The 22,265-nt window shown below is 41.7% G+C and overlaps 1 protein-coding gene across 1 annotated transcript in view; it reads right to left on the bottom strand.

Moving 5' to 3' along the window:
* The window catches only part of REEP3 (receptor accessory protein 3), a 43,333-nt gene extending 23,041 nt beyond the window's left edge, over positions 1-20,292 (bottom strand). Inside the window, exon 1 of the mRNA XM_005153667.4 lies at positions 20,221-20,292. Within this exon, the coding sequence (XP_005153724.2) occupies positions 20,221-20,252 (32 nt within the window). The 5' untranslated portion in view covers positions 20,253-20,292. The remainder of the gene's footprint in view (positions 1-20,220) is intronic.
* Between the last annotated feature and the right edge of the window lie 1,973 nt (positions 20,293-22,265).

The following is a 22,265-nucleotide window of genomic DNA, read 5'->3' as shown; positions in this document are numbered from 1 at the left end:
GTAGGTACAAGTTTTCTGCTTCGTAGGAAACCAATTTTGAGTACTAAAGTCATCTCCATGTACTTACATACGCAAGTGAGAAAAAAAAACAAACCAACATAGGGAATTGTTAACAGCAAAGGTGAGATAATTTCTTCAGCATCACAGATACCATAGAGGACATTTCTCCATCTTGAGTGCAAGACAAACACAGGAGAGGAAGCCTGTTGCAGGGGCAGGGGAATACTGGCAGAGGTACTAATGTTAAGTTATAAATGCCACAAGTTAGGAAGGAGGATGAAATTATGGAAGCATAATTGCAGAGCCCTCTATGTTTGAAAGGGCCTTGTGAAGTCATACATTCCCATCTTCTGCTCAAGCAAAAGTCAGCATCAGATTTGGACCAGGCTACTTAAGGGTTTGGCCACACAGGTCTTGTAGATTTCCAAAGAAGTATTTCACATCCTCTCTGGGCAACCTGTTCCAATGCTTAATGAACCTCCTAGTGCAAAGTTTCAATTATATCCAGTCAGAACCAGAAGTTTATAACCACTGTCTCTCTTGACTGAGTAGCACAGCAAGAAAATGTACCTGACTCTTGTTAACTCAAAAAAGCTGCATAAGATTGTTAACAAATCTCCCTTCTCTCTTCTGGCTGAACAAGCCCAGTTCATTCAGACTCCCCTCAGAAGCCATCTGCTATGACTATCTTGGTGGCCTCCACTGAACTTCCTCAAATAAATTAATAGCTTTCTTGCACTAAGAAGCTCAAACATGGACACAGTCAAATGCATAAAACCTCACATTTACATCCTCATCCTCTCCTGAATGTGTAATATATGTATGTTTTCCTCATATTTTCCTCATTATCTGATTTTAAAATTCAACTTCAGAAGAATCCCCAAACACTGAAACATGTATTTTCTTACCTTTAAAGAATAAAAAAAGATTATAAGAAAAATAATTTGCTGTATTTTAGGACAATAAACAAATCAGTACCTGATTATAAGTAAGAGTCAAAGCTAGTTAATCATGTATAGCTCTTTTCTACGATGCATTCACTTCTACAACACAAGACTAGACGAGAACTATCTTCTGGGACACATTTGCAATTTCTGCATACTTGGGTCTTTACCCATACAACAGAGTTTAAACAGCTGATAGCAGCAGAGAAGCTAAAGGGCACTTCAAGCAGTCATCCACAAGGTAAGATTCCTCTGTAGTGAGGATGGACAATGCACTGCAGATTACTTGAAACAATACTGATATGAAAAAGCATAACTGGTGTACCACAGCAGCAATTTAAAACCTGGATATGGAAGCTCAGAATTTCACAAATTACACTAAACTAGAGTTTACATAAGATGGATCCTGAAGCTGCTATGGATAGGCAAGCTACTATCCACTGCAGTGAAGTTTACCTACATGTTTCAGGTGTTGAAATGCCTTCTGAAAGAGTCCAGACTACTTGAATTCCAGTTCAGCTAATCTGTAGAACCCTATCCAAATACAGCCTTACTACAATCCAAAGACCTTTCATCCTAAGGTCAAGAAAAACAATAGTCAGAAAACCCCAAATGGATTTATTCTCAACTATGAAAATAGCCTGACAATACAGGTTAGAAACCTCACTTCACCCAAATAACAGATCTGGAAACAGAAGGAACATTAGACCAAACACTTTTTGTATTAATAAAATTATTTAGACAACAGCTTTTCCCTTGTTCTGGTTGGTTGGTTGTTTTTTTTTGGCCCTGTGGAATACCCTGCTCAGTAACCCATCATCTCTAACAGCTCTTCTCACCTTTCCCTGTTCTCCTGGCTGAAATTATAACCATTAAGTATCAGAGATTAGGAAAGCCTTGATAATCCTAATAACTTCATAAAGTTATGACTTCATAAAGGGAACAAATTCACCTGTTCAACAAAAAGATATAGAAGAGGCTCCTGAACACCATAACCACTACCAGCTGTCAGATGGCATAGTTACATGCCAGCAGTTACTGGTCATCTATGCACATCCCCACATTGTCAAAAACAGTCCAAAATTATTTAAATAGCTACCAGTGGCCTGCACATGTTAGTCTCTTGCTATGAAGCATACAATATAGAAATAGTTTGAATCTTTCACTTAACAGATTTTTTGTCTGTACTTTTCCACTTGCTGCAATGTCTGGTGCCATCACTTCTACTGAGAAAGGGGGAAAAAAAAACCCCGTATTTTTAAATTTAAACTGCAATTTATCCTCTGAATGTGCCACCCTCTCAAATCCGGTAGAAACAAGAAATTGGACAGAATGGAATTTTGAGAACACTGCTTTGGAAACAAGTCATTCTCAAGCAGAAAGGGTATTACAGTAACAGTAAAAAAAAATAAATCACAAGAATAAGCTAAGATGACTTCAAGTTAAATGAGAACGCTAGCAGAAGATAAATACAAAGCATCTGGTTCTCCACAAGTAGTTTAATTTTTATGTTACTTAATACTGGTTAAATCAGGAGTCAGTATGATCCCTATTTTAGCACTTATGACTTATTAGTGTTCAACACTGCTGTAACACAGAACTGTTGGGATAAATGTCACTTGCTCACTAGAAGTGCTTAGACAGTATTAATATGAAAAACATCAACACATTTCACCAGCAATAATAGGAACCAGTATCCAAAAGTTTTTACTTCCTAACTGCCAGATTTGAAGTGTGACATGATGCTGCTGCCAGGTCTGACATCATTACCTCCTTCACGTGGGCAAAATCATCTAACCTCAGTTAAAGCTACCAGGAAATTTAACAGTAGAAAAGCCCATGAGTGTAGCTGAAGGTCAACAAATTCACTTTTAAGCTCAATCTATACAGGACGGATTAGCATACAGGCAAAAGAGACATCACTGAAGCTGCCTGAAGAGGAGCAGGCAGCCTGGACACAAGTCAGTATCGTTGACATAGAAAGCTACAACAGTGGAGTATCTTATAGTAGTTCATATAGTAGCATCAAAAATCTCAATGTTGTTAGCAACACCTACTGCTACACATTATAAGAGCATCCCTCCTCTGCTATTTCTAATGTAACTGTACAACATGGCCCATTATTCCAAGGATTGACAAATTTAAAAGCTTAAAGTGTTCTTTTTAAAAGTGCAGTTTGTATTTCACACTAGGTATCTACACACTGCACTAACGTAGCAGACAAAAACAAGGCCAGTTTCCACAGATGGAAACAGATTTCAGCTGAGTGTGATGTCACTCACTTTTACTAGTAGATATATGAATAATACTGTTTGCCAATGTAATTTCACTGCCAGCTGTAGGCCTAGCTATTTCACTTTTTCAGCTGTACTCAGTAACTAATGTAGCATTCCAGCTTTGGTACAGCCTCTTCCTCTACAGACATTTTGCTCCTTTAAAGAGAAATGTTTCTCAAATACACCAGAAGATTAAAACAAAAATGCAATGACAGAAAAAAAATAAATCAAAAAGCCTTGAAAACTGAATAAAACAATGTATTTGTGTATCTGTATAGCTGTATTGAAACAAACATAGCCTATTGCCTGTATCATCACATAATCTACAGTCTCACAGTTTAAACAGCTTTATAGTGCACAACTATTTGAGAAACTGGTTTTTGAAACAAAGCAACTGAGTTTTTATTTGACTGACAACTGGAAAAAAAAACAGACACCTGTACAAACCCTGCTCTGGCACCGAGGGTGTTCAACCTGGACAGCCAACAACTCTAAAGCTAATGATAAAAAAAGGGAGAAAAAAACCCAAAAGGAAAAAACCAAACCAAATGAAAGCCACCAAATCTTCAAAAGGACTACTTGATTTCAGACTCCCAAAACACTAAGCCATTAAAGTAACAGTGCATTTAAGACTTCAGTCTGTTCTCATTGCCAGAGTTGCCAAGCAGTAAGAAATAGTATTTAGCACTTTATTCTTTTGTTCCTCTGAAATGCAGAAAGACAAGGGCCACAGGTGTTCCCTAGCAGTAAAAGCCATTCAGCAAACACTGTTCGGTAAGAGATACTTTAGAGACAAGTATCTCCCTGCTAAGCTCCCTTTCCTTAACAAATTTGGCAGCAGAGATGACACTGATTTGTCCACCCACTGACAGACAGACCATCTTGGCACAGACTGGTAGAGAGCGAGACGTCTGCTAATGCGTGCATCTACAGAGGAAATATGTACCTACATCCTGAAGTACCACGTGATAGCACTTGGCAGGCTGGAGAATAAAAGAATCCTCCTCAAGCCCACAAAATGAATATAAACACCAACATCTGACACACTTCCTTACTTCGCTGACCATGCCCAGTTCCCCTTTCCAATACTAGTCTTTACTGCAAGTTATGATAGGAGCATCTTCAATTCTTGCCATATACACACAAAAGCTTTTCTAAAAGCTGGTCAGCCACCATGAAAACATCAGAAGTAACACAGATGACTCACAGCTGTTTGTGGTATAAAAGCCTTAAATGTACTGCAGTATCTATGCAGAAGTTAAGCCTGATGTTGTCAGCATGCCCTTGTTTCAACTGGGACAGTTATTTTTTTCTTCCTAATAGCTGGTGCAAGCTGTGGTTTGGCTTTAGTCTGAGAACACTGTTGATAGCAATAACTAAAACATAAGTATGTTAAGCAGCTCTTACCCTGATCACGGACTTTTCAGTCTATCATGCTCTGCCAGTGAGGAGAGGCACAAGAAGCCAGGACAGAGCAGACAGGACACCTGACCCAAACCAGCCAAAGGGGCATTCCATACCACAGCACACCATGCCCAACTAGGGAGAGTTATCTGGAAGGGACTCATATCCACTCAGGCTGGGCTGGGTATCAGTCAGCTGGTAGTGAGCAATTGTATTGTGCATCACTTGGCTTTATTGTTTTTGCCTTTCCCCCTTTTGGTTTTGTATTTTTCCCCTTGTTATTCCCTTTATCCTTACTAGTATTATACTGTACTTTAGTTATTCATCTGTTCTTATCTAAACCTGTGGGGTTTACATTCTTTAAATTCTCCTCACCCTGCCATTTTTGTCTTGAATTTCGTGAAAGGCACTAGACAAAACTGAAGTTTTTCTCTCCAGCACTTGACCGAATTTAGTTCCCTTTTGCTACCATAAAACTATACAACACTAACCACAATCTACATGTATTCAAGTACTTAAAAATACATTCAGAGCAAAATGCTAGTCTATTACAGAGACAGGAGAGCCTGAAGACAAGATCCTGAACCTCACACCAAATTGTATCCTACTTTTTCTTCCAGCCCTCACCTTGAGCAAGGAGCAGGGGACATAAATCCCACTAAAAGAACATATCTGCTAAGAGTAGCAAAGCTTAAACTCAGTAATTCCTTTAGCAGATTACAGTTACCAGAAGGCAGGAATGCCATCAGAAACAAGTCCATTAAAATCTTCATAGCATTCTTACATACAGAATATCCCAAAAAGCCATAGAGAAGACGTCTTAACAGTTAAAGAATATACCCAGAAGCTCTGACAGATCTGAATAAAGCACATTCTTGAACACAGCAAGAAGGCTATTAACCTTTCAGCTTCGGAAGCTGGAATTCTCCAAAGCAACTGCCAGATTCTTGCAAGGCACAAAATAACCAAAAGTAATTACTTATTAAAATCACCTTAAAGTTTTAAGGGGAAAAGTGACCTTCCTACGAATCCCACTAGAAAGCTGAACTTTCCTCTGTCACAAACATTTAATAAGTCCTAAGTACAATAATTGCAAGCAGTCTGATCAGAGACAATTAAGCTTTTTTTCTAATGCTGAGCTTCAGGCTCCATTACATGTATCCTATCCACTTGCATATATGGAATACTACTTCGCTTCCAGAATAGGGAACCTGTTGACAGATACTCTTCAAGTTGTGTCAGTACAGAAATAGCCCTGGCTGAACCTAGAAAGAAGTCTATAAAGAGCACACCAAAACAATTAGAAACAACTATCTTCTGTAATGGATGCTGTGTACTGAAATCTGTGCGGAAGTACTGACATACTTACAGGCAAGATACACCAGTAAGATTGATAGCTTATTCACACAGGCTCACTGAGTTTCTCTCTGAGAAAATAACATTTGGTTGCCAAAAGAATATTCAAACCTTTAGCCCTTTCCTCTACAAAGAGATTTCTTTGAGTTAAAAATTAAGACTTTCATTTCCTACTGTTATCTCAAGCAGGATTCACCTATAAATGCATCCTCCCAAGAATTCACATTTGTTTTCTCCATATGTTAAAAAAAAAAAAAAAAAGCTGAAAGCACTGGAAACTTTCATGGCATTTTCTGCATTGCATGTTACTCATTCTACCTGCTACTACAAAACCCTACATAACACACTAAAGATCAGAGAGCACCTTTAACTAACAGTTACCTCCACAGCTAAATACAAATTAGATAGGCTACCTCTTCAAGTGAGAATTAACTTTGAATTTCCAGCTCACAGTCCACATGTGTCTTGCAGACTATTAGGCCAGTTCAGTCAGTTAACAATATACACCAAACTCAAGCCACCTTGGGTTCCACTCTTCCAGTATCAAGCCTCCTGCATGCACGTCGTAACAGCCTTCTTTCAGCGGCCTGCGGCAGTCCGGAACAAGGTACTGCCAAAAAACAACTCCTGAAGAAAAATTCAGGCTACACTCTCTAACAAGTCAGCCTAGAAACTGCTCTTCACAAGGACAACCTATATCAGTGCTCTAACAACACAGCTCTCCTACTCACTCTCTTCTCAGAGAGTTACAAGTCATTATTGGTGCAAAAACTCTGTGAAACAACTCTTTTCATGTGTAGATCACATACAGTGCAAAAAGGCCTGGAGAGAAACTACTGCACATCAAGCCCACCAGAAAAATCTGTCTATGTCTAAAGATGGGGTACAAACCTCATGTTCAGCACTGACCAACTTTTCTTGTGCTGCTGGATTGGTTACATATTTTAACAGAAGGGTATAAGCCATCACTATGTCATTTAAAAAAAAATTAACAAAATCAAACAACAGCTCTTAAATCTTGTTAAAAATGTACAGTCAAAAGGCCCAACAAACCCAGTAGTACAGAAAAATCCAAAAAGCTAGTACAGAAAAGCAAAATAGAAAATCTAGTAGGAATAAAAATTGTTATAAAACTCTTAGTCACTTCTTTGCATGCCTATCTATTCATTAATTTATTTTAACATACATGTCTGACAACTACTATAATAGCATTCTGACTATCCCAGTACCATTTCCTGTTTACAGACTTACTAAGCTTAACCACGTGTGTGGAACAGTCAGCAGGTGAGCTCCTAAGTTCCAGCACCCCCACAGAGGAACTGAAACAGAACGCATCTCTAACACTTCCACGTGACATAGAGCAAACACTGAAGGCTTTCAATACAGAGTAACCCTTATTAGGGAACTCTAATATTTTGCCTAGCTCTTAGCTCAAGCTCAATCACAGATGTTCATCCCTGCTGGAGAAGTATTTCCAGGCTACTTCCAGAAGTAAACTGCTCACGCTTAGCATAAGTAAGTTATCTTCTTTCACATTACCTTAAACAGTCCCTGATTTCACCCATTGCTATGACCATTTACCACTGGAAGCAAGATACTTGTGGCCTCACAGCAGACACCTGTGGCATCAGGCAGGACCACAACTGAACACTGAGAATTGACACAGCTCTTGAAAGAACCCAGCATGACTGTTCAATGAAAATCATATGTGCTTTTCTTTTAACGATCACCAAGGACTAACAGCTGGAATAAACATTCCAGGAGAGACAAACTGACTAATTTGTTAGTTTCCATTTGAAAAAAAATAAAATAAAAACACACAAACCAACCCTAGGTTTCAGCAGATATTTTCTATTTGTATTTAGTACCTGCAAGAATGAGCTTACTCCATGGAGCAGGTGAAAAAGAAAACAATTAGAACCACAACTATTTTTTCAGTTTAAAGATGGAAGCCTACCATGGGTGTTTAAAGAAACTATCACATAATATAAACTTCATTTTAGGTGATTACACTTAAAAAGAGTTTACATAATAAAGGTAATTGACAGGGGATAACATTTAAGAGCTTCCCTGGTTTTGAAAAAAGTTCTTTATGCTTATTATTATTAGAGGTACTACAGCCTCTACACACAGAGTTTCCATGAGCAACACAATCCTCTCAACTTAGGATACTTCTGATGAGCTTCTAAGACACCAGTAATTTAATGCAGGTGAAGTGCTGAACAAGAGCAACATGAACATTACAAATCCAAGGTGCTTAATTTTGTCATGAGGTTTAAAGTTATATAATGTATTTGATACTTAGTTTCCTGGCTGTGATAAACTGAAGTAAAACCTTACTAGCCTTTTCATTTACCTACTTAGTAATCTTAGCTTTGTGTCTAGCACCTTCAAAACAATTTTTGAATAAGACCAGAAAGTTGTGCTCATCCTCAACCATTTCTGGAACCTAAAGCTTTCTTCAGCTTTGGAAAGTAACTTTAAGTTTAGCCACTGCATTGGAGTTTCCCCATCCTGGCCTCAGCCATCACTTAAGAGTCTAGACCCATTCCCTCTAATACTTCAGAATACCACATAGTTAACAAAAAGAGATTTCCACTTGTATTTTTACTTTCTTAACTTTGCTTTTTCACCTTACATTGATTTCCTAGAGACTTTGGAGAATCCAGACTAACAGAACAGTTAGGGTTGGAAAGGACCTTAAGATCATCTAGTTCCAACACCCCTGCCATGGGCAGGAACACCTCACACTAAACCATGGTACCTAAGGCTCTGTCCAGCCTGGCCTTGAACACCACCAGGGATGGAGCAATCACGATTTCCTCAGGCAACACATTCAGTGCCTCACCACCCTTAAACAACTTCCTCCTTATATCCAATCTAAACTCCCCCTGTTTAAGTTTAAACCCATTACCCTTTGTCCTATCTCTACAGTCCCTAACGAAGAGTCCCTCCACAGCATCCTTACAGGCCCCCTGCAGATACTGGAAGGCTGCTATGAGGTCTCCACGCAGCCTTCTCTTCTCCAGGCTGAACAGCCCCAACTTTCTCAGCCTGTCTTCATATGGAAGGTGCTCCAGTCTCCTGATCATCCTCGTGGCCTCCTCTGGACTTGTTCCAACAGTTCCATGTCCTTTCTATGTTGAGGACACCAGAACTGAACACAATACTCCAAGTGAGGTCTAATGAGAGCAGAGTAGAGGGGCAGGATCACCTCCTTCGACCTGCCGGTCACGCTCCTTTGATGCAGCCCAGGATACACTCGGCTTTCTGGACTGCGAGTGCACACTGAAGCTGGCTCATGCTCATTTTCTTATCAACCAACACCCCCAAGTCCTTCTCCACAGAGCTGCTCTGAATCTCTTCTCTGCCCAACCTGTAGCTGTGCCTGAGATTGCTCCGACCCAGGTGTAGGACCTTGCACTTGTCATGGTTAAACTTCATGAGGTTGGCATCAGCCCACCTCACAAGCATGTCAAGGTCCCTCTGAATGGCATTCCTTCCCTCCAGCATATCAACCGAACCACACAGCTTGGTGTCATCGGCAAAGTTGCTGAGGGCACATTCAATCCCACTGTCCATGTCACTGACAAAGATGCTGAATAAGACCGGTCCCAACACTGATCCCTGAGGGACACCACTCGTTACTGGTCTCTAGCTGGACATTGAGCCATTGACCACAACTTTTTTCATGTGTCCATCCAGCCAGTTCTTTATCCACCGAGTGGTCCACCTATCAAACTGATGTCTCTCCAATTTAGAGACAAGGATGTCATGTGGGACAGTGTTGAAGGTTTTGCACAAGTCCAGGTAGATGACACCCACTGCTCTGCCCCTGTCCATCAGTTCCGTAGCCCCATCATAGAAGGCCACCAAATTGGTCAGGCAGGATTTCCCCTTAGTGAAGCCATGCTGGCTGTCACCAAGCACCTTGTTGTTTTTCATGTGCCTTAGCGTGCCTTCCAAGAGAATCTGCTCCAAGATTTTGCCAGGCACAGAGGTGAGACTGACTGGTCTGTAATTCCCTGGGTCATCCATTTTCCCCTTCTTGAAAATGGGGGTTATATTTCCCTTTTTCCAGTCATTGGGAACTTCGCCTGCCTGCCATGATTTTTCAAATGTGATGGCCAGTGGCTTTGCAACTTCATTTGCCAGCTCCTTCAGGACCCGTGGATGGATTTCATCAGGTCCCATGGACTTGTGCACATTCAGGTTCTTAAGATGGTCTGGAACCAGATCCTCTCCTACAGTGGGCCCGAAGTCTTCATTCTCACAGTCCCTGTGTCTGCCTTCCAAGACTTGGGTGGTGTGGTCAGAGGCTTTGCCAGTGAAAACCGAGGCAAAGAAGTTATTAAGAACTTCAGCCTTCTCCAAATCCAGGGCAACCAGTTCTACTGATAGCTTCTGGAGAGGACCTGCATTGTCCCTAAATCTTTTATTTGCAATGTACCTACAGATTCCCTTCCTATTATCTTTAACATCCCTAGCCAAGTTTAATTCTAACTGGGCCTTAGCTTTCCTAACCTGGTCCCTAGCTTCCCAGACAACATCCCTGTATTCTTCCCAAGCAGCCTGTCCTTGCTTTCATAAGCCTCTTTTTTCCTTTGAAGTTTCCTCAGCAGCTCCTTATCCATCCAAGGAGGTCTCCTGACCTTCCTGCTGCACTTCCTTCTAGTTGGGATGCAACACTCCTGAGCTTATAGCAGGTGATCCTTGAATATTAACCAAGAGTCTTGGGCCCCCCTGCCCTCTAGGGCTATATCCCATGGAACCTTGCTAAGCAGGTTCCTGAAGAGGCCAATCTGCTCTCTTGCAGTCCAGGGCAGTGAACTTGCTGCACACTCTTCTCACTGTCCTGAGGACCTCTAATTCAACCATCTCGTGATCACGCCATCCAAGACTTCCCTGGAGCATCACATTTCCAACCAGCCCTTCCCTGTTGGTGAGCACGAGGTCAAGCAGGGCACCTCTCCTTGTCAGCTCCTCTATTGCTTGCAGAACGAAGTTGTCTTCCACACAATCGGGGAACCTCCTGGATTGCTTGTGCCGGCCTGTACTGTCCCTCCAACAGATGTCAGGGTGGTTGAAGTCCCCCATGAGAACAAGGGCCTGTGAGTGTGAGGCTTTTCCTATTTGTCTGTAGAGCGCTTCATCCACAGGTTCCTCTTGATCAGGCGGTCTGTAACAGATCCCCACAGTAATGTCTCACATCACTGTTCTTCCTTTAGCCCTTCCATACTCTCCATACTCTCCAGCCTATCCCTAACATAAATAGCAAGTCTCCTTATCCACCTGCCGGGCCTGTCTTTTCTAAAAAGCCTGTAACCTTCCCTTCCAACACTCCAGTCAAATGAGCCATCCCACCATGTTTCTGTGATGCCTATTATATCATAGCCCCGTAGACATGCACACATCTCTACTTCTACTCCTCTGGTTTGTTCCCCATGCTACAGGCATTTGTATAGAGGCATCTGAACCGAGCTCCAAATGAAGCCAGCTCATTAGCTGGAGTGGCTGGAAGATCTCTACATTGCTCCAAGCATTTATTATAGGTGCTGGCAAACTGACTGGGAGTGCTGGGATGGAATTATGCCCCCCTTCCCCAACACATCTAGTTTGAAGCCTTCTTGACCAGCCTGGCAAGCCTCCTACCAAAACCGCTTTTCCCCTTCATTGCCAGACCAGCTCCACCGGCCTCCAGCAGATCTGGTCTCCCAGATCAAGTCACAAGTTAAAACCCACAATCATGCCATCATTTGCTGGTCTAAGAGAGCATCTTCCCTCAACATTCTTGGAGCACATCAACATCAAAATAACTAGCTATAGAAAACTAACATTTAAATAGGAGTGGTCCCAACTAAGAATCACTTCTGCTTGTTCCAAGAAAAACCACATTTTATTTTTGTGCCATTTGTAAGTGAAAGACAAACCACACTGCATGTAACCATACATTCATCATGTGAGTTGCATTTTATTTTTAAATTAAAAAACCTACAACACCGCTGCAGGCCACACTGGAATATTGCTCTAGCTAGCTGGTTTTAGAGAGAAAAGGAAAGGTCTTAAGCTGAAGGCCTGGAAAGCTCCTACTTAATGCCTGCAAATCCTAGAAGTTCAAGGTGTTGCTGCAGACCAGCCTCAAGGTCTTGCACTCCCCCAAAAATGCTACAGATTCACACGAATTTGAGCAAAGAATAAGAGTGTAACCACACAACACCAACTCTAAGTAAAAATTAGCTTGTATTACCTCTTCCCCAGACAACAGGGTTTCTTGTTTTGACCATCACAAGTTATTTGCATCTCAGGTTTTGCCTTGAAGATCATGATTTCCAATTCTGTTAACTCTTATGACCCAGAAAAGTACTTCTGAAGCCTCTTTTTGAGCATTCAGAAAACAAACTTGTACACAGGAAAACACTTCTTCTATGAAATTCATAATTAGCAGATACCACTGAGATAACATCTGGACTTGTGATTCTGAATCATACAAGTTTCCTCAACTATAATCAGTACATAGAGAACTCTGTGAATATGCTGTTAGACACCAAGTCAGGAACTGACAAAACGCTAAATCTCTACCAAACTTATTCATATAGTTGTACTAGTAACTTAACCTTAATGTCAAAAATACCATGCTAAAAAATACTGCCATTTCCTCCCTTCTGAACCCAAATCATTTACTGGCTTTTATTTCGCACTAGTTTGAGAGGTAGGTTTGGTTCTTAAATACATATAATGCACGCTATATTAATTAAACAAAAGTTCATTTTTGAGATAATACTGTTAAAACAACTACATTTTATTGGTAATATGCAAACAGGCTAAGAAACCAGAAAATACAGAGCAAATATGTGCTTTTCCAAAAAGGTGAAAGGTAATTTGCTGATTCGCATTACCCTCTTTACACAAACGTAAAATCCATTTTGTCTCAAGCATTCAAGGTTACATTTTATTCAAGAAAAAAACCCAAAGTTCTATATGTAGAACAGTAAACCAAACACTGCTTATACTGCATATATGGCAAACTAATGACTGACAAATACACATGTTAAATGAATGTGTATTTTATGTTTCTGAGGGTATATTGTCTTCAAGTAAACTTTCAGCTGTTGGCTGCTGGAAAATGCGAATAGGTCAGCATCTTCTGACTTCTGAAAGTCTAATAGTAAACACACTTCACCTAGACATTCTCTGAGACATAAAGGAAACCATGCGTTCCAGAACAAAGCTCTAGTCTGAGGAAAAAGATTAGCAGACAAAAGTGAACAAGAGCACAAAGCCAAATAACCTTTTTTTATTGTAACTGTTTAAGATAATGTTACTATACTATCAAAACTAATCAAGATATCTCTAACCCAGTGACCACTTTCCTCACCCTCCACGGCTCTGATCAGTGAGCTATAAAACTGGGTGGGGGAGGAAATAACATAACCAGAAAGTGGTAGGAAGGCACAAGCACAAACTGTTCTCTGATTTTCCCCTTGGACCACTGCAAGTTCCAACAGCTTTATTAGCAGAAAATAATAAAGCATTATGCCAGATTCTGCACTTCAGGAAAAATACTGCTTTGTGAATCCTTGCATTTAAATGCTGGGTTAAAGGCTTTTCAAAGAAACTGCACTTAGTTTTCAACACCAAATACAAGTTCCAACTGTCTTCAGGATATGTGAGCAATATTTCAAAGATGATAAACACAGGTAAAGCATTCATCTAGTTAAACCCACTTCCATGTCAATGCTTGCAGACTAGCTGTCAGACACAACAGAAACAGAATTAATGCCCTATTATTTTGTCAGTGAAACATGGAACCAGAAAGTGACAGTGACAGCTGACAAAGGCTCAATACAGCATCAGCCACAATGGAATGTTTTATTTTCCTGTATGTCCAAAAGCATCTTATCAGATTGCTTCTTCAGTGCCATCATGACCCATTATGTTTGAAGTCAGACTGATTACCAAAAACCTTGCAATATCTTTCCTATCTAGACTACGTACCTCATCTCATTCATTCAGCAGTAAATTGCGAGAATCTGTTCTGGTGGGTCTTTAAAATTTGAAAGATTCACAACAGAGAGATCATATTGTTTTCAGCTGTAATATTTTCTTCTCTAAAAACCTAATACTTTTATATACTAGTATAGGATTTGAAATTCCAAAATTTCCAAAGCAGAATAAAAAGGTTCAAAAAGGTTAGAGAAAACTTCTTTACACATGAAGCACCAAAACTTTCTGCCAGACATGGTTTTACATATATTTTTCAATAATTTCTTAGCAAGGATTAAAAGTTATTGAGCCAAAACAACTTTTTTTTTTAATATATCAGAATTTGGCTTTGGATCTTCCTCAGCCTTACATGTTTGTATGTAGGAGTTGGCTCTACATACAAAATAACCAGGGAAGACAAGCCATTCCATTTAAATTGCAGAAAGGCTCAAGAGCCTAAAATATGTTCAGTTGAAGCAGACATTGGTTTGTTGGACTTGCAAGAGTGGAGGTTGTCTGCTTTAATTAGAAACATCCTTTAGTGCCAGACCATGAAGGTTTTGGTATTTCTTTATCTACAATACATAGGACACAGATGTGGATTTCAGCACGTTTTGTAACAGAGTATATGCCAAGATCATTAAGAAAGAATGTCAGACTCCACAGTATGCCTCTAGTTGTGCTCCATCTGTTTCGAGCAAGCTTTAGTCCACCCGCTTGTCATGGGCTGTGAACACTGACCACGCATGCTCTGAATCTACACTATCCCAAAACACAAGAGAGAAAAGAGTAGCTAGACTGCATAGTGAACATTACGTTACAAAAACAGTGTGCTAGGCAGGCAGCGGAGACACCTACTCCTAACAATTTGTCAGAGCCAGTCATTTTGCACTGCACTAACTTACAGAATAGGTATTACCAATCAAGTTTAGAGAGCAGACCCTTTTTGCTGTACATATTAGGACTGACTGAGAAGCTGCACTACTGGACAGAAGTGCTCTGATGATTTCACTGCTCAATTATGTAAATGTTTTTAAACTTTCACACAGACAATACACTTAATCCCTAGATTTACATATGCTCACAGATTTCAGCCTATAAACTTTAGGACCCTTTAAAAAAATCTGACACCTTGTTTGGTTAGAAGAGCTTACAACAGCTGCACCATTATTACTGGAACTAGTTTCACCACAAAAAAGAATAAGCAGCAATGTGCATGTGAAGTATATGGTTTCAGAGCACACGTTAACCAGTCTGGTAATACGCTGATGTCAGAAACAATGCTGGTTTTGTCCTGCAACTTTTCATTCTCAACACACACTTACCTAGCAACTACATGAGCTGACACAGTTCACTGCAACAAGCAAAAGACTGACTGCTTTCAAGCATGCTAATTTTCATTTGGGTTGACAAAAAAAAACAGACACAACCTTTGGACCCTCTGAAAAATGGAATGAGGACAGCATACGGCAGAGTGAAGGGCAGGATAGCCAATCCCAGAAACAAATGAGCCATATCTGTTTAAGCATAGTATGAAGTGCCAAGGATAACTGATACATGGTGACTGAATCTTTGCAGTTCTGCGGTAAGACAGACATTTCAGCACATCTATCCATCTCGGTCATTCACACTATAACAGCAACTCCTTTTCCCTCACAGATGCAGCAGCAATTTATGGGCCTTTAAACTGGAAGGATACCAGCAAGCATTCAGCATCCAGCAGCATATGACATCCTTCGTACTTCAGCTGGAACCATCCTGCCAGGAGAAGAGCAGGCTGCAAACAGTCAAACTCTCCCACAAATGGTCCTTCTGACTTGAAGATAAGGTTGTATATAGCTACTCCATCCATGCAGCATGTGGTGGTATTGTTATTTAATTTCATCTGATAAATTATGCGTGTTTCAAGACAGCATATTGATTAGCAAACACGAGGGTGTTTCTGTACTTACTTTTTCTAACTAAAATATCTGTATTCCAAGAGCAAGACCCAATCCAGGTTTACAATCAAAGCATAGACAGTTACATAAAACATCACCACCACACTAAGCCAGATACTCCTGATGACAATCCAATCAGTACTGAAGCTATGGCTTCAGCCACCTATTCTCAGATTTCTAGTAATTCTAGCAGCAGCTGGACATCTGGAAATGGTTGAACAACAATATTCGAGGTATTAAAAGTAGAGTAAGAAGATGCCTTGGAAACTACTATGAAAGAAACAGCTCCAATCTAAAGAGACTAACACTACTACCTACCTTCAGGTCACCTCCTGTGTGCCTCAGTCTTTGACTCACTTATTGCAGTTACAGTTACAAACTAATATTAGAACCAAGCAACACTTGCTAAATCTTTAACTTGTACATCTTTTGCTCCTTGCAAGGCTCTAAAATGGAGGTGGGGAAGGCAGGCATTATATGTACAAGCAGACAGAAAAGTAACTACTAGTACCCAAGACAAATACAACTTCCTGTGGACCATTTACAACTCTGCCTTCCACCAGTCATGACCACTGACCAACTTTACTGGAAAAAAACCCAACATACATAAACACGAGGGTTAAGCAAGTGTTACAAACCAACACAGATGGGGGAACTTTCATTTTTAAGTGAGGACAGAAAATATAAAAGCTAACAGATTACAGCAGACAGTCTGCTTTAACAGATTGCAAGAACAAAATGGCCATCTACTTTGTATTTAGGATGCTTCACATCTTTGCTTGGCACAAGAGGATAGTCTGATCTCATCCATACCAGGCTGTGACTGACAAGTACTCAGCATGTTTACTATTAAATACTGCCTCAGCAACTGACATGTACACAATTGCTCAGACCTCACAAATGATAAGAACGAGTAATCAAAGCAGACCAGAAGTCAGGCAAAGGCTCTATTAGAAGTTACCAAGATGGGAAGCACAAGGTTTTAAAAAGCTATTCCCATTGTTAAAAACTAAGAACTAGAGAAGCTATACCATTTTGAGAAGCTTTCTGAGCCTCTGAGAGAAATCACTATCTGTTTGTTGGTTTTGGAAGCGAAGAAATGAAAAACCTTGCAGTAATCATTCTGAGAATTGCTGCAATAGCCAGTGTGTTCTAAAGTTAGTAACAACCCATACTTACTGCAACAGCACCCCATACACACAAAGCTTTAAAATAAAAAGATGTTTTAATTATGTGCTTCAAGTCTCCTGCTTCTTGACCAAAACAAGACATGCAATTAGTACAAGGTATTTCACATGTTTAGATGCCCAAGTATAATAGCATCTATAAACAAAAGGGGGGAGGGGGGAGGGAATCATTAAGATGAAGTTCTGCCCAAGATTATTATGGGGAACAGTGAATTTGAACAACTCTCTGTTTCCCGTGCATTACTCTGAGACAATTCAATGCAATTAAGAACTGTAATTCTCTACTAGTTCCATTACCTAGTTCCTTAGAGCTTTACCCAAACTGTTCTAGGGGAGTTGATTAACCTCAAATTGCAAGCTCTCAAACTGAATCAGAAGTCAAGTTTGCCTCGGACATGCATGTCAGAACAAATCCCTCAAATCAAAAGTCAGCAGAGGGCACTGTGGCACACTTACAAATTCATATTTTGCTGCTCTTTTTGCCCTGAAAATTACTAGGTTAGTCAGGAGAGAATTCTGCTGCAGCCTGAACAACTGCTGCTGCTTCCAGTCTAGACAATAAGTATTCCTGCTGGCTGCCCAACAGGGATTCGTGGACTTGCTATGGACAATGTAGGATATCCCTCACTCTCCTATACAACAGGACTCGCCACACCTAAACTATAAGACTACATAAGAGACAACCCCAGGTCTCAGCAGCTACATGGTGATTAAAAATACTTCTATCTTTCTTGTGGTCTTTAAGGAAAAGGTAGTACATGCCTTCTGAACTCATGACAAACAAGTTAGAGAAACAAAGCCACTGGAACAGGTACGTCTAGAAAGAGACCAGGAAGAAAAACGGATCAAATTGAGGAAGATTACATAGTGGACACTAAGAGAAGGGTCAAGGAGGACAGCCTCAAAACCACTGAAATTAAAATCTCTTATATCACACCACAGCTATTTCTGTGCTACTTCCCACCTTCCTTTTTCACGTGAATTTTGCACCATTAAGCAAAGTTAAACAATAGCCTCAAACCTATCTAAGTTCTCACTGAACACTTTCCCCTTCCTGGGAAGCTGAACACTGGCAAACTAGTTAAGTCCCACAGCTACGAAACAAGGACACAAAAAGGTGGAAAAGATTTAGAAATAATATTAAGGACTCCTTTCTTAGCAAAAATAATTAGGACACACAAATGACTGACCAAGAGCAACCAGAAAACCAAACTACATAGAACTGCACAGTACATTGTCCTTTATTGCCTCTTGCAGTGAACCCAGGGATAGCAGTAGCTATTCTCTTCATTCCCTGTCTATTGATTTAGGCCCACAGAGGATTTAATCCTCAAAATTCAAGTACAACCCTTAGCAACCCATTTCAGGGGAAAAGTAACTAACTTCACTAGAATACAGTCATAACTTGGCATGGCTGGTGTCATCCTTAGAATCAACACAGGCTAAGTTGTTAAAATAAAAACTCTCTGGCTGGTGCTTTTACGTAACAAAGCAGAAACAGGTTCAGCAGCTACATTTGATATACACAAAGTCAGTGTATGCTTCTTCCCTGCAATGCTTGTGTACTGGCCATGGGAAGACCACACTGACAAAGTGCACCAACAGCAATTCTTCTCACAGCTTCTCTCTTCCAAACCAATATCATGCTTTGCCAATCCTGGAACATGATGCTCTATTAACAAGTTTCAACTATCTGACAAATCTCAGAGAGGGCAGGGAGAGGGACAGTGACTGCTACTTATGTAGGTAGCTAAATTACAGAAGGAAAATGTATGTGACAGTATAAGAACGCTTCCTGACAACAAAGTTTTCAGATGAAATTACACCAGACAGCTTAAGAGGAATGTTTGTCCCAATAGAACAGGGAAACCCTATTAGGCCCTGCTTTGGATCATACAGTTCTGCTCCATACTTTGCACTAATTCAGATATTTGTTGGACTGCTTTGTGAGCAGATTCACTTCATTTGCCTAGCAAAAAGTCACACACAGCAAACCTCTGCTCCAGCAACCCAATAAGCAGTGGGGCCCCCACAGTCACAAAGTTACTCAGCAAGGAGCACAAGGAAGACTCAGCTGCTCAAATATTACTCAACATTTATTGGGGAATATTATTTAAATGAGCAAAATAACCCATCAGTTTCATGAACAAACAGTACAATGCATAAGAAAAAGATTAGAGGCTGCACTGGAGTTTACCTTTTCTCTAATAAAACTTGGACAACACATAAGATGGTACTTCTCATCTAAGGAAGTTTGCCCCTTTGGGTGTTAAAAACTCAGCTTTACAAAGACCAGTACACAGTAACACTGTCAGTCTACCTGATGACCTATACTCACCATAGACACCCATTTCCCCACTGTTCTCCTAGCCCTTTCAGCTCTGGCACAAGTTAAACAGAAAAACAGTTACCAAACAGATTTTATAGGTTCACGTGAATCAATTTACAAGCAATACTCACTATTTATGTGACAGGCACCAGAAGCCTAAGCTTCTTGCCTCTACAGCCCTAGGAAACATGCCCTTATAGCAAGACACAAGGTGTGACCAGGACAACCTACGCTCTCTGGGAGCCCGGTGCTGGTTCTGTGGGCACTTCCAGGAGCGAAACGACCTTCTGAGGCACCAGACAGCTCAACCGCTGCCAGGTAAGTCTAAGTGTCACTCTCGAGCAGAACCAGAGCCCACTACCTCGCCCATTTCGGGGGTCCGGGGAGGGGAGAGAGGAGGAAGAGGGAAGGGAATAGGTTGCTCCTCATTAAACTCCTAAAGGAGGACTAGTTTATTTAAACACAGCACTTCTAAGCCGTGGGCTGACGCAGAACCTCAGCACTTCGGCTCAGGCGCCCGCTCCCCCCACCGCACCGGAGGAAGCCGCCCCACCTGCGGCGGGAGTGCCGAAACCAGCCACTCTGTGTCCCGCGGTCCAACAGCGGCTCGACGGCCGCCCAACGGGGCCAAGGCGCCCAACTGAGAGGGACGGGGGAAGGGGAGAACGAGTTAAGGGGGGAAAGGCGCCTCCCTCCCACCACCCTCGGCCCAGCCCCGCCGGAGGAAGCCCCGGGCCCGCCCACGACCGGCCGACAATCCGCTCCCTCCGCCACAGCCGGTCCCCGCAGCCCGGCACTCACACCACGGCCCGAGAGATCATCCAGGAGACCATCGCGGCTGCAGCGCGTCCCCTCCGCCAGCCCGGCCCGAATGGCGTGGCCCCGCCCCCGCCAGCCTCATTGGCTCAGCGGACTCGCGCATGCGCCCTGGCGGCGGCGCGGGCCCGTGTGAGGCGGGAGGTGCGGGCGGGGGGGAGTGGGGCGAGTCTGTGCGTGTGGCGGAGGTGTGGGTGCAGGCGAGTAGGGGCGGTGTTGTCCCTCGGGCAGGGCTCGGCACGGCTCTGCGTGTACGGGGAGTGCTGCGGTGAGGGGCTAGCCTGCCAGCTCGGTGAGTTTGTTCCGCAGCGCTGCTGCCTGGTTTAGACTACCATGGGAACACAGCCTTTGCCTTTTGACCAGCCGTGTCCACGAAGGAGAAAGATGTAGATACAGTGAATTAAGAATGCAATAAGGTACCCTTTCTCCTCTCATCCCTTCGGAGCACAGTCACCAGCTCCAGAAGGAATGCAGGTTGGGACCCGTTGCCATTGCCTTTTACTTGCCTTTCCCATGCGTTCATATCCTGTGTGCTGTAGGATGTCTCAGTACATTGATTTCACACATTCAGGTCTCTCTGCTGTGGGATAGATCAATGCCCAGCCACTTGTGCATACGCTGAAGGGGTTAGATAAGGGCGCAGCACTTTACCTGGTTGAAGCCCTCACTTTAAGAGCAGAGCTGAGGAGCCGGCTGACTTCTCAGGGCTGCAGCACCCGTATAAACTGCCACAGGTACGTGCTTCTCCATACTTGTTTACAGGCACTCAGTCCCAAAGGCTGCCTAAGGACACATCCTTACATAGGCTGTGCAGACTGCTACGTGTAGTTGATCCAAAACTTCAGGTAACTCTAAGGACAGGAGAGTACATGTGGGAAGGATTAGTGCCAGTGTGCCTTATTACATTTGTTCTTTCCTTAGACATCACATTAGCAGCTACTGCCCAAGGCATGACAATGGGCAAGACAGTGCACAGCATGACACAGCCTAGATACTCCTGTCAAACTCATAGTCTGGCAGGCCAAGACATGCAGAGGAAACTGACTACTCCTTTATGCCTTAGCTAATCCATTGCAATCCAACTCTGCATACCAGTTTTACATGTAATGTGTAACTGTTTGTACATGTAATGAGACAATTATTTTTTCCAAAACAGACTGCTTTATCTTTTCTCTGAAGAGGAGGTTGTAGAATGTTCTGTCTGTACCATTGCTGGAAACATTCAACTTTACTCTTTTCATACCAACAAATGTAACAGAGTGGTACCCAAAGCAATAGCTGCCAATGCTACTGAGCGTGCCAATCAGCAGTTCAGGCAGAGAAAGAAGAGGTTGCTGTTTTCAACACCATTCCTGCTGACTCTGTCACAGTGAATGACGTACCAAGGTCAGCACCACAATATATAGCAATATATAGCAGAAATCAGTTCTACATATATGTAAGTGAGGATAATATGTAGTTTTCCTGCCTGCCATACAGCGAGAAGAAACAGCTTAATCTTTGTAACCTATTGTTTTATTCCAATGAGAGGTGCAAAGTGAGCACAGGGTAGTTTCTGTTCCACAGGCAAGCACAGAATTCCTCACCTCCTCAAACAGGTAAAATCCAAGCACAGGCATTTTAGTTCTTCTGCAGTCTTGAAACACAACAGATGCAGTCAAAAGGCTAAAAGTGACTTGGGAAAGAAAGAAGAGAGTGAATAAACAAACATGGAACATTTCAGCAATGATTGTTTGAAAACTGTCACTGTAGTTCTATACTGTGACATTTTAAGCTTGACATGAGAAAGGATACAATAATATAAAAATAAAGTTTATTTTTACCATTCAGGGGTTTGGGTCTTGAAAATAATAACACCAACCATCTTTGGTCTCTTCTTACCTCAACCTCTGTAGGGGCTAACAGATGCAGAAAGAGATGAAAGTTTGTTTGTAGGCAACTTAAAGTACACCACTCATCAATCTTATTTTTTAAACCTAACCTGAATGCATTCCTCAATTGCATTCAATGAAAGGAGAAATTTTAACTAC

Source organism: Melopsittacus undulatus, chromosome 4 (genome assembly GCF_012275295.1).
Source record: "Melopsittacus undulatus isolate bMelUnd1 chromosome 4, bMelUnd1.mat.Z, whole genome shotgun sequence".
Lineage (NCBI taxonomy): Eukaryota > Metazoa > Chordata > Aves > Psittaciformes > Psittaculidae > Melopsittacus > Melopsittacus undulatus.
This window is presented reverse-complemented; position numbering and strand designations above follow the sequence as displayed.